The sequence below is a fragment of the Coregonus lavaretus genome, assembly GCF_964263955.1.
Source record: "Coregonus lavaretus genome assembly, chromosome: 18".
Classification (NCBI taxonomy): Eukaryota; Metazoa; Chordata; class Actinopteri; order Salmoniformes; family Salmonidae; genus Coregonus; species Coregonus lavaretus.
Genome location: NC_140005.1, coordinates 10,568,212 through 10,581,231, shown reverse-complemented (window position 1 = coordinate 10,581,231; position 13,020 = coordinate 10,568,212). Strand labels below are relative to the sequence as shown.

Below are 13,020 nucleotides of genomic sequence, written 5' to 3'. Positions count from 1 at the left end.
GTGCTCTTTGGATGCAACTCAGCATTCTTTGTCCTCCAAACACGACGAGTTGAGTTTTTACCAAAAAGTTCTATTTTGGTTTCATCTGACCATATGACATTCTCTCAATCCTCTTCTGGATCATCCAAATGCACTCTAGCAAACTTCAGACGGGCCTGGACATGTACTGGCTTAAGCAGGGGGACACGTCTGGCACTGCAGGATTTGAGTCCCTGGCGGCGTAGTGTGTTACTGATGGTAGGCTTTGTTACTTTGGTCCCAGCTCTCTGCAGGTCATTCACTAGGTCCCCCCGTGTGGTTCTGGGATTTTTGCTCACCGTTCTTGTGATCATTTTAACCCCACGGGGTGAGATCTTGCGTGGAGCCCCAGATCAAGGGAGATTATCAGTGGTCTTGTATGTCTTCCATTTCCTAATAATTGCTCCCACAGTTGATTTCTTCAAACCAAGCTGCTTACCTATTGCAGATTCAGTCTTCCCAGCCTGGTGCAGGTCTACAATTTTGTTTCTGATGTCCTTTGACAGCTCTTTGGTCTTGGCCGTAGTGGAGTTTGGAGTGTGACTGTTTGAGGTTGTGGACAGGTGTCTTTTATACTGATAACGAGTTCAAACAGGTGCCATTAATACAGGTAACGAGTGGAGGACAGAGGAGCCTCTTAAAGAAGAAGTTACAGGTCTGTGAGAGCCAGAAATCTTGCTTGTTTGTAGGTGACCAAATACTTATTTTCCACCATAATTTGTAAATAAATTCATTAAAAATCCTACAATGTGATTTTCTGGAAAAAAAATTCTCATTTTGTCTGTCATAGTTGACGTGTACCTATGATGAAAATTACAGGCCTCTCTCATCTTTTTAAGTGGGAGAACTTGCACAATTGGTGGCTGACTAAATACTTTTTTTCTCCCACTGTATGTCATGCAATAAAATGCAAATTAATTACTTATAAATCATACAATGTGATTTTCTGGATTTTTGATTCCGTCTCTCACAGTTGAAGTGTACCTATGATAAAAATTACAGACCTCTACATGCTTTGTAAGTAGGAAAACCTGCAAAATCGGCAGTGTATCAAATACTTGTTCTCCCCACTGTAGGTGTTTCATTCTACAACATATGTACTAGAAAATCATCCATAGTACACACATACACACACTATGACACACACACACCTCATGACACAAACACACTATGACACACACACATACACGCACTATGAAGTGGTAATGCCCGAGAAGCCGGTGTTTGGAGGATATATTGGCACGGGTGTTGTTAGGCCCAAGACAAAGTCGAGCCAATATATCCTCCAAACACCGGCTTCTCGGGCATCATCACCTTTATACAATTGGTTACCAACATATTCAAATAATGATTTACATATTTTCATTAAAACATTATTTTGATTAATTTATTCATACTATTTCATTCTTCCACAAGATATAGTCCCGACACAAATCTAGGGTTGCTAGAGACGCGACCCAGTCGTTCAGTCTTTTTGTTCTGTATCTATGGACTCAACCCAGTCGTTCGTTCTAAATGTTCTATTGCCATGCTGGCTGGCAACATTCTTATCCCTTGCTTGCGAGCTAGCCAACTATGGCTAACTTACAGTCACGTCAAAAAGTGCAGCCAGAATAAAAGCAAAGTAGCTGCATTTGCATTTGTTTAAGTTGTTTTCTAGTGACATTTTATTTGGATACGTCCATAATAATAATAATAATAATAATAATAATATGCCATTTAGCAGACGCTTTTATCCAAAGGGACTTACAGTCATGGGTGCATACATAATGCATGCATACAATGAGCTAATGAGGCGTGATTTCGCCTGACATAGAAAATGTGCTCTCTCGTCAGGACACTGTTGTTCAGAGGAGCTAGCCAACAACACAGCTACAGTAACACAATCACTTCAAACTGAAGCTGGAAAGACTGCAAATTAGCTTCGTTTCATTTTACCTTTATTCAACTGACATTTTTTTGTATATATCCATAAAAACGATGCCAGCTGATTCATGATTTCGACTGGCTGAGAAACACCGCCTGCCTGTCTGTCTCGTCCCGACTCCCAACACGTTCATTACTATGGGACAGCAGTAGATCAAATTTGAATATTGAAACATTGTTGCAAATGTCGGAGAGACAGACAGCAAAGTTTATACAAATCTCCACTGTTGAAAACGAAATGTTAGTCTAAAAGAAATGTGAGATAATGTCTAGATGCTTTTTATAATGGAGATCAAGTTTATAAATTGCCTGGCTGGGCTGATGAGACAGTGGATCGCGCAGTCAGATGGAACAGAATAAATAGGCATTTTAACGTCATAGATTTAGCCGGTGGCTATTTGTGGAATAGACACCGGCTGGAATTCGGTTTTAACCAATCAGCATTCAGGATTAGACCCACACGTTGTATAATAATGCATACACTACACTCACAACCATTGCCATACAGTTCTCTCCCACATGTTCTAATCTGAAATGTGGCTTTTTAAGGTATCGCTGCAGGATTGTTGTTTTGCAAACTAACTGAAAAGATGATACTATTTGTTTCAAATCTTGCTGACATAATATTGTAGGAGTTTCCATAGCAACCAAATTACTATTCACATCAAGGTCTCTACCAACGTCACATCATTGATTCAATGCATGACTGTGGATTAAGAAAAAGGTCCCTTTCTGCTTTTTATGCACAAACAACGTGTAGGAACTCATTGCTGTCCATTGTGTACTGTATATGCATAGCATTACAGAAGGGCAAGTTCATTCATAAGCACAAAAAGTACTACTGTGTTGGTATCCTATACTGACTCTGTCCTTGTCACTTCCCACAGTGTTTCAGGTGGACTGGAGAAAACTCCTTCTTCATAAAGGGAGACCTGGACTCTTTTGCTATCGGAGGAGGAAGGTGGGGTCACTCAGTCATACCAATATGTCTTAGGTTATGGTTTTCTTGATGCTGATGTTATTTCTGTTTGCTTGACACGTACTGCACATTGGTGCCACAGCTACACTACATGACCAAAAGTATGTGGACACCTGCTTGTCGAACATATAATTCCAAAATCATCGGCATTAATATGGAGTTGGTCCCCCCTTTGCTGCAATAACAGCCTCCACTAGATGTTGGAACATTGCTGCGGGGACATGCTTCCATTCGTTGGGCATGGGGGCATTTCCATGCTGAAACAGGAAAGGGCCTTCCCCAAACTGTTGCCACAAAGTTGGAAGCACAGAATCTTCTAGAATGTCATTGTATGCTGTAGCTTTAAGATTTCCCTTCACTGGAACAAAGGGGCTTAGCCCGAAACCATGAAAAACAGCCCCAGACCATTATTCCTCCTCCACCAAACTTTACAGTTGGCACTATGCATTGGGGCAGGTAGCTTTATCCTGGCATCCGCCAAACCCAGATTTGTCCGTCGGACTGCCAGATGGTGAAGTGTGATTCATCACTCCAGAGAACGCGTTTCCACTGCTCCAGAGTCTAATGGCGGTGAGCTTTACACCACTCCAGCCGACGCTTGGCATTGCGCATGGTGATGTTACGCCTTGATCACACCGACAGTGTTTTTAGGCAAAATGGTACGCAGCATCATCTGGATATGTGTGCAACAAAAGTTCAACATTCACCTTCTGCTACCATTTCTGTCAAGCCATCTATGCATACAGTTTGACGCATACGTTCGATAAATCCAACGTATACACCACACAGAACGCATTGCAACTGCCTCTGCAACGCAATGCTGCAAGGCTAATGCAGCGTTCCATTGGAAAGGAATGTCCTTCTGGTGTGCCAAAATGCAATGACGCTGTCGGTGTGATTGAGGCGTTAGGCTTGTGTACGGCTGCTTGGCCATGGAAACCCATTTCATGAAGCTCCCGACAAACAGTTATTGTGCTGACGTTGCTTCCAGAGTCAGTTTGGAACTCTGTAGTGAGTGTTGCAACCGAGGACAGACGATTTTTACGCTCTTCAGCACTCGGCGGTCCCGTTCTGTGAGCTTGGCCTACCACTTCGCGGCTGAGCCGTTGTTGCTCCTAGACGTTTCCACTTCACAATAACAGCACTTACAGTTGACCAGGGCAGCTCTAGCAGGGCAGAAATGTGATGAACTGATGTGTTGGAAAGGTGGCATCCTATGACGGTGCCACGTTGAAAGTCACTGAGCTCTTCAGTAAGGCCATTCTACTGCCAATGTTTGTCTATGGAGATTGCATGACTGTGTGCTCGATTCTATACACCTGTCAGCAACAGGTGTGGCTGAAATAGCAAAATCCACTAATTTGAAGGGGTGTCCACATACTCTTGTATATATCGTGTATGTGTTAATATGTTTAGGAGAACACATTACTTTACTCTAAAACAATGAACAAGGAACTGAGTTTCTCGCTCTCTCTTCCCCAGTGGTCACTTTGGCCTGTGGCTGGATGAGATGCTGTACCTGGGCAGGAGTAGCCCATGTTACACCTTCAACAACTGCTGCCTCTCGGAAAGAGACGACTTCCACGTCATGGAGCTGGAGGTGTGGACGTTCTGGTGAAGACATGCCCTCTTCCACTCACCTCGCCTAGCAACACATACTGACTCTCTGTCTAGCTGTCCAATCACTGCATTAAACAGGACTCTAGAACCATTCTTGAACTCTAGAACAGGACTCTAGAAACCATCTATTCTAGTACAATGAGTTGTTGGATGTACCTGACTATTTTGACTTAATTATGTGGTTTTGGGCTGCAAACTGAACTGTGAATATTCTGAACCCTATTTCTGAATGTGGACCAAAACATTACGTGGAGGGGTATTGGTGGTTTGGGACAGCGATTGTAGCCTCACTGCATTGGAAGACTTGTCCTGTTGCAGCCCCCCACTCCTTCCTTAGGTTGGTATGGTCCTCACTTTCAGGTGACTCGGCATTGTGGATACTGTTGTTCTGTGGTGGAATTCACATTTCCTTCTAACAATGGATCTCCACATCTAAAGGCCTGCCTGCATGTGAAAGCCTGCATTTCCACCCCAGCACAACTCGCACTGTTATTCTGGCACCATAGTTTAAAATTAATTAATTAAATGGAGGAACTGAAATTGGAAGAACTAGGGACTTTACTACCCCCTTGTTGCATATGGATCAACTTGTATGAACTGGTTGAGTCAACGTGAACAAAAAGAGGACTTGGGGGCGGGAAGCGGTCTAACCTTAGTATCTCTAGAAATGTTTCATGTTACCCACTATCCATCACACACAACCTGACATTTACTCTGATCAGAAATTAGATCCATGTTCACACAGTACAACACGAATAGACAATAAAATATGGTTATTCATGTTATAACGTCTTTATCTGATACTTCTGGGACATGTCGGTTTCACCAGTGTTCAATGCAAGCTTGGGGACACCGAAGAACACTCAAGACTCCTTTTAGCAAAGATCCATTTTAATTTTTTGCAGAAAATGTGGCACTGTTAGTCAAGCATATTTCAAGGGGATAATGTACCTCTGTAATGGCTAAATGTGCTGCCTATATTGCAGCGCTTAACAAGAGGCTGATGGAGAAACAGAACACTTTACTAAGATATGATCCATTTCAAGTTTATCACATGTTCGTGGTAGAATCCACAATGATTATCACTAAGTCCATTTCTTCTTGCCCCTGATAAATTCATTTTGTTAGATAATCTTTGGTGTAGTCTTATGGTTCTGATCTCATGGTCAAGGTGTTAAGAAATAACAAGTCAATCAACATAAGATGTACATCTACAACTGTTGGCTTTCATAAAAAAAAGAGAAACAAAAGGTATTACATTACACATTGTGCCACCATACAGCTTTGTTTTCGGGTTTCCATGACAGCTGTTGGCAACCTCGGGGGAACAGAGCAGGGGTGTTGCCTGCAGAAGCTTTAGCAATGACATCAGGTCTTGCCCAGCCAACTTTGGACTTTCAGGCAAGGCCATCACAAACTGCTGAAACTCTAGCGGGAACGACTTGACCTGTTCTGCCCCTCCAACAGTAACAGAATTAAAACACATATGTGGTTCTTTACATATTGCGCAATATAGAGAAAATAATTATGGTGCAGTCTGCTTGTTTTCGTATGAAAATGTAGATATAAAGAAAAGTTAAAGTTTGAGTAAAGCAAATCTCAACTCACTGTTATGACATGATAACAGAATGCATAAATAAGTACAATTAATTAGCCACTAGTAGGAGAGACCAGAGCAATGTTTGTAACCTGGCCACTGTTCTGACTCTGAACTTTGTTAAAATAGTTGGTAAGTAACAGCAACATTAGTGATTATATGGAATGGGATTAGGAGCATGTTAACTTGAAGAACATCTACTGAGTATTGAGTTTAGTTATAAAAAAAAAAACAGTTTAGTCTAAAGCATATAGGTCTTCAGAAGTGCTCAACTGGTATAGCGACCACTGTCGTTCGAAGAGGTTGTTGTAATACTGATACTGTTGGATGCTAGTGAAACAACCTGAAAAGTTATCAACAGCTGCCAGCACTGTAGGAATCCGATCCCTACACAGAAGTTCGCTTTTTCTTTGATCATTATCCTTCACAGAGGATTTACCCCTAATTTACACACACACTTTTGACCACCGTTTGTCTTTACTGTGCCAGGTGCTCCTTGGCTTTCTCCAGCCCCTCTTTGAGGAAGTTGATGTACGTAGCAGTGGATGGGTCCTCGAACCCCCCAGAGAAGCTAAATGTGGGAGCTTCCTCCTCCGGCTTCATGGACGTCTGGTCCAGGAAGTAATTAGCGTTGATATGGTGGACCTAGAGTCATTAGAAAATAATTTCAGTCAGAGATTCAAGTCATTTTCAACCCTCCATAGGTTGTTGTCATTTCCTCCAAACCCTTTAAAAAATTTGTTAGCTGGTTATTTAGCAACGCCCAGAATCAACAAAGTGAAGTATCCACTTAAAGGTTGTTGATAAACAACTGGGCAGTTGAGATGGAAGCATGATGGAACTGTAAGGACTTACAATAGTGCCGTTGGGCAGCGCCACCATCATTTCTACTGGAAAGTTGTACTTCTCCAGGTGTAGGCGGGCCCTGTGACTCTCAACCGGGTTATGCTCGTTAGCCTGAGATAAGATTATATGGAAACATTACCACCATATCACTCAAAACAGACAGCAGTTTCCTACACAACAGATGGTGTGGAATATGTTCGACATTATGTCTTGAGACAAACGTTGATTTAGTAATGAACACTATCCATTTAAAGAGGTTAATTATTTTAGCCTTGAACCTTGAGGATGAGCCAGTGGTGGCTGGTGTCACTTTAAATCGAAGGGTGGGCTGATTGTAATATTTGGAATGGAATAAATGAAACAAACGCATCATTTCCATGTTTGACACCTTTCCATCCATTCCATTACAATGAGCCCGTCCTTCGATTTCACTGACTACCAGCCTCCGCTGGGCTGAGCAATATGGGCCGCTCACTCACCTGCATGTCCTCCAGCTCTTTGACCAGGGACCAGCTGCTGACGAAGCTCTGGTTGAGCAGGGCCAGGACGGGCGAACTTTCCAGGACTGTCTCCCGGAGAGTCCGCCCCGAACCTGTGACAATGTGTTTGGAGGAAGCAAAAAGGTCACATACAAAGCTAAAGACATTGTAATATTCAGTGCTTGAAGGAGGTTAGGCTATGCTGCCCCCCCAAGATGACACCCCTTGACCCCAGGTCTAGGATATACTTTATATTTTTTAAGTTAATCACTTAAAATGCTCCCAAGTGAGCATTAAGAGGTGGATTATTATCTTCATAGAGCCCAGTGTCACAGGTGAACAGTCTCACCTCAGCAGGATTGGTCATCTAGTGCACCCCAGAGGAGGATGGAGTGCACCAGCTTGCTCTCTGCCTGTGCTCGCTCAAAGGCCTCTGAGAAGGGCAGGTATGACACCTGTGGACAATCGAAGAAGAGACGTACATCGTCACAATGGTGCGGAGTCTATCAAGTTATTTTTAGAGAGCTTGGGGATACCCAGTAGTGATCGAAGTTCAAAAGTGACTAGAACAAGCCCCTAAATAGATGGTACAAAACTGAGCAGGCGTATTGAGCCGTACCTTCTTGAAGGGGTAGAAGGTGACCTCGAGGCGGCGAGCAGCCTCCTCGCGGCTGATCTCAGACGTCCAGTGGATGTCCTCGAAGACAAACTGGACAGGGTCGCTGCCTCCCCGTCGGCTGTCGATGATGTTCCCCTCCTCATCGTGGATGAAGGAGGGCGTGGATGGACCAACGGCTTGCAGCTCCATCTGACGACACACAGGGTGTTTCTCAATATGAATACTACCGTGCCCCACACTCATTCTACGAGTTCATTCTCCGTTGACGTTCTCTTGAGTACACTCGTGAGGACGAGAGTGTGGAGAACGCATAAAATAGTCCATTTGAGAAGCACTCACACTCCCCCTATTGTATTACCTCATGCTGCACCTCCATTCACTGAACCTGCTTCCAGCCAGAACAATGGCAATAGACGAAAACAAGATATACACAAAGCAAACGTTTTACTTCATACTTATCAGCTAGCTATATGTGAATTGTAATAATCTAGCTAGCCAGCTAGTTTAACAGGCAACGACCTTCAACTAATGTTATGCAAGGTAGATGACTAGCTGTCAATTTTTCATGGGTAGCTAGCTACCGATTCTTCGTGGTTAGCTAGCTAGCCAGTTAGCCATATTTACTTACTATGGTCTTGAGATCTATGCACATGCCACAATTAACCCAGTATGTATTTATTAATGTATCAATATATAATATTGTAGTCAGGCAACATATGAGATGTGAATGGGCAACATTTGTTTGCAAAGTCTGAATTATTTTCTGCCATTGATTTCAAGATAGTCGTTTTTTACGTGGTTGTCAAATTTCTGTGCATACTTTCTGTTGAAGCTTGCATCGATGCATGCTTCAAAATATGTAGTATGCATCCGAGAAGTGCCCTCCATGCTCCGTTTTGCATACTTTGATTTGGACTCATACTCCGACCCTCCCGTGCTCCAATTTGCGTGCTCGGAGCACGGTAGTATGCATATTGAGAAACACCGACAGAGATCACATAGCAAATAGAACACATCCTACTATGTCACATTACACCGAATCAAATGTTGGTATGCCACAGCATGACAAGGCACAGTAGCCTACCTGTGGCAGGTATCCAATGTCCACCTCCATATTGCTGCTCTCAGTGGCTCCATAGAGCCACTCCATGTCCACATTCAGAGTCCTGTGAGACCGGGAGAAGTCAGTGTCTGCCATCTTACATTCACTAACGGATATATCAGTAGCATAACAGCATTACTATCGTCCTAAAGGTTACTCTACTCTAAATGGATAAGACACAAAGTCTGTAGACTATAGAGGTAATTCTGGTTATCGCTCTGGATAAGAGCGTCTGCTAAATGATGTAAATGTAAATGTAAAATGTTATCAATAACAGAGTCAACCATGTTATTCACTGACCTGTCGTTGGGGACGTAGAGGTTGAACTGTCGGACGTGGGAGGAGTCCCGAGAGAGGACAATGTTGCCAGTGAACTGGCCTGGGGTGAACCAGAAGGGGAAGTCTGGGACGTCGTTGAGCTGGAACTCTGCATGGATCCTGTGGAGGTACAGAGGTAATAACATGGTAACAAAGTGGTAACTAGTTGTAAACTCAATGGACTAGGCTTGATGAGGAATCTCAGAGTTCCCTCACCTGAAGACTATGTCCAAATAGAAGTCACTGGCGGCTCGGATGCAGGCCACTGTTCCCTGAGGGGCAAAGCGGGACTTGATGAAGGGCCGTGGGTGGAACATACTCAGCAGGGAGTGAATGAGAACCTGTGGGGAAACAAACACAGTCACTGCTAGGTTCATGTCTTTCCTTCAAACAAGTTATGTGACGTTTTACATTTTCTACTGATACCACTTGACTATGCTGTAATTTCATCTCATCTCATAGTCAAAGTAACACTTTGTTTCGCCAATGATGTATATATAATCTTCGCCAAGATTTTGAGTGATGAACAAGTGTCGTGGACAATTATTAAAGTCAAACTGAATATAAAATATCAGATACAGTCACTTCCTAAAACCGTACCTCTTTTCCTCGTGGTGCAGGAGGGTGGTAGCGATTGTTTGGCAGGTACCCAGTGAAGATGTTGAGCTCACTCTGAACGACCCACCAGGTGTCCCCCACTTCCCCTTTGTTTTTGGGGGGCAGGAAGGCCCTGAACTGGCTGGCTGAGTAGGACGTGGAGGGCACAGCAGGACTCTGCCAGGAACGCAGCCCACTCAGGGAACTATGAGTAACCTGGCGAGGCGGAGACTTAACTGTGATATCTGAGGCTTTCTCTGCTAAGCCTTGGACTGTCTATTTTAAACTTTTTCTCTCTTTTCTGTAATTTATCACCATAAGTCCTTTTATAAAAGCAACTTACTGGTAAGTAATCTTTCAAATCCACTCAGAGACAGCTTCAAAAGCAGTAAAAAGTTTACACGGTAGGGTGTTATCTATTCTTGGACTGGCTTATAAATCACTTCAGTGTAAATCACAGGTGAGGTAAGGCAACACTGTCATTATAAGGGAAGTCTACTCTTATTACCCCTAGGAAACCATCCTTGCTCTTCGTCATTGTGTAAAGCTGCAGAGGCTGCATCTTGGCCTCCAGGGTTAGGGTCTCTCCATTGGGGTCATGGGTCACTTCCTCCTCGAAATCCGCTGGAGGCGAGATCCCTGCAGGGAGGCGGGCAAAAGGTCACAAACCAATGACTGAGTATTCGTGTTGGGTTTGTGGGGATGCAGTATTTTGGATTTGAATGTGTTAGGGTGCGGTACATAAGAAGGCTCGTGGTGAACCTGTGAGTTTCTCTGCGATGGGTTTGAACTCCTCAGGACTGAGGTACAGGTCATGGTCTGTGTCCAAGGAGGAGAAGAGAAAGAGGCCCTCGGCGCCCAGTGCTTTCAATGCCACTTCCTGTTGGAGGAACACACATTAAGAGTTCCTTATTGTGTCTTATTGTGTCAGTTCTCAAGCTCCAGTGACTTTCCTGGACACGCCCAACACAATGTCTGGCACAGATCAGAGTGCATCTTTTTAACCCTAACCTCTAATACCTCTACAATTTTGAAAAAAAAATTGGATAAAGAATGCAGCTACAAATGTATCAGTTTATCAAAATGTATCAAATGAGTGTACTTGAAATTAAACATGGCAAGGAAGTGAGGGGATTAGTTTCCTAAAATAATGTTCTAACCTTGAGGCCCTTCTACACAAAAATACACTGTCTGCACGCAAGCTCTGATGTTAGCTCATTGGAGGGAAGAAGGAGTACCAATTGTGAGCCAGACAACTAGTTCTGTAAGTGGGGTGTTGAGTGTGACCAGCTGTGGCAGACATCCAACCCCCTAATAAAACGACCTTGGGTAAAAAAACAAAAAAAACGGTACGGGGTAGAAAAGTGTTTGATCCCACAAAAACAATACGTGGCACGCAGGGTATTTGTTCAATTTCTAAAACCTTCCCAAAAATGTAAAATAAAAAAAGCCCCATGATTTAAAATACTGTGAATAACTTTTAACAGTTAATATGAGAAATAGCAGACTGCCATCAGCACAAGACTTGGCAGAGAAAATAAACTCTTTGCAATAATTTAAAGGTAATTCATGTTTTATATCACAGTCAATTCAGATGCAGAACTAAAGACATCTGCTGAACAAGATGCGTAAAACATGGATACAGATGTTGAACTTACATGACGTGTAAGAAGCTGTGAGTCCTGATAATATTTGTAACCAAAGGCAAGAAGGGGAACAATAATGAACATAAGCAATGTTGACATTGCTCCAATGATCCTAGATCGCTTGGATTTGCCAGACGCCAGTCGTTCACCGCTTTGAGATTTGTCCAGATGCTCATCCTCCCCCAGACTAGCATTCTTGTCCTCGGGGATTATTTTATCCACGTCCGCGGCCATTCCTTGCTCTCACCCCTACACAAACGCAGGCATGCTCTCTAGACAATCCGCGCAAATTACCTTTATTTATTGGAAATATAGCCACCAATTACGGTAAAAATGTACTCTACTCGTAGAACTATCCGCGACTTCCCGATCGCTACTCTGTTGCAACCAACAGCTAGCTGTACATGTATAGACCTTAATTTCTTGAAATTCTCATTTCCCACATCTCTTCTTCTCCATTCATCGAATCCATTTACTGAGGGGCAAGACAGCATTAAAGGGCCAGTGTGCTATTTTGTTATTTGCTATTTTGTTATTCGCTGGAATATCTGCTTGGTTCGTCTTAACAATAATAATATGTTGGATTTGCCAGAGAACATTGGATGCATGGAAAGCCGTTTTAACAAATATTCATATAATTTTTAAATATATAATAATATGTTTTGATATCAATATTTCAACAAATGTATATAAATAAATTATTTATTGATATCAATAATTCGAATTTTTGATATCAATAATTCCCCATACGATTCAATGGATAAAACATTATTATCGCTATCTGATTTTGTTATATAAAAACGAATTATCGATATAAAATAATTACTATCAAATATATATATAACTGCTGGATTCCGAATATATTAGCATATATATATATATAGCATCATTAACACTGAAAACCAATCATCTTCGATTGACCACTTTTTCCATAAAGCACCATCACTTGTAGGTGGTAGAAGCCACTAATGTGCTGTGCTACTAGCTTTTTAGATGCCGTGAGTTCCAGTCAAACATTTCCCCCGAAAAAAAACGATCCATTGCTGCTCCTCCAGAGTCCAATAATGTATATGTGCAGTGGCGACCCGTCATTTTTTGGGGTGCCTGTTTTGCATGTTATTTTGGCATTAATACGTGTCACATATAAGTTTGCAAACAATGTTTAAAAAAAAGCCTCCATACAAACATGGTATATTTTTTGCTTTCTTGAGTAAGACAGCTCCAAAATGCAGGTGTTTCAGCCTAGCTCAGTGCTTTCTGTGGTGGTGGGGCA

At 42.6% G+C, this 13,020-nt stretch overlaps 1 protein-coding gene and 1 pseudogene across 2 annotated transcripts in view; one reads left to right on the top strand and one right to left on the bottom strand.

The window, feature by feature from the left end:
• LOC311145980 (oxidation resistance protein 1-like) overlaps positions 1 to 5,429 on the top strand; it is a 40,180-nt gene extending 34,751 nt beyond the window's left edge. The window contains exons 14-15 of the mRNA XM_084182394.1: positions 2,832 to 2,905; positions 4,406 to 5,429. Coding sequence (XP_084038520.1) covers positions 2,832 to 2,905; positions 4,406 to 4,541 — 210 coding nt within the window. The 3' untranslated portion in view covers positions 4,542 to 5,429. The remainder of the gene's footprint in view (positions 1 to 2,831; positions 2,906 to 4,405) is intronic.
• Positions 5,421 to 12,224, bottom strand: LOC311145982 (selenoprotein N-like; annotated as a pseudogene). Its single transcript, XR_014615586.1, has 12 exons — positions 11,760 to 12,224; positions 10,864 to 10,981; positions 10,610 to 10,740; positions 10,105 to 10,317; positions 9,721 to 9,845; positions 9,487 to 9,624; positions 9,169 to 9,250; positions 8,085 to 8,273; positions 7,815 to 7,920; positions 7,466 to 7,578; positions 6,996 to 7,097; positions 5,421 to 6,785 (listed from the first exon to the last, which is right to left on the bottom strand). The product of XR_014615586.1 is annotated as a selenoprotein N-like (transcript).
• Between the last annotated feature and the right edge of the window lie 796 nt (positions 12,225 to 13,020).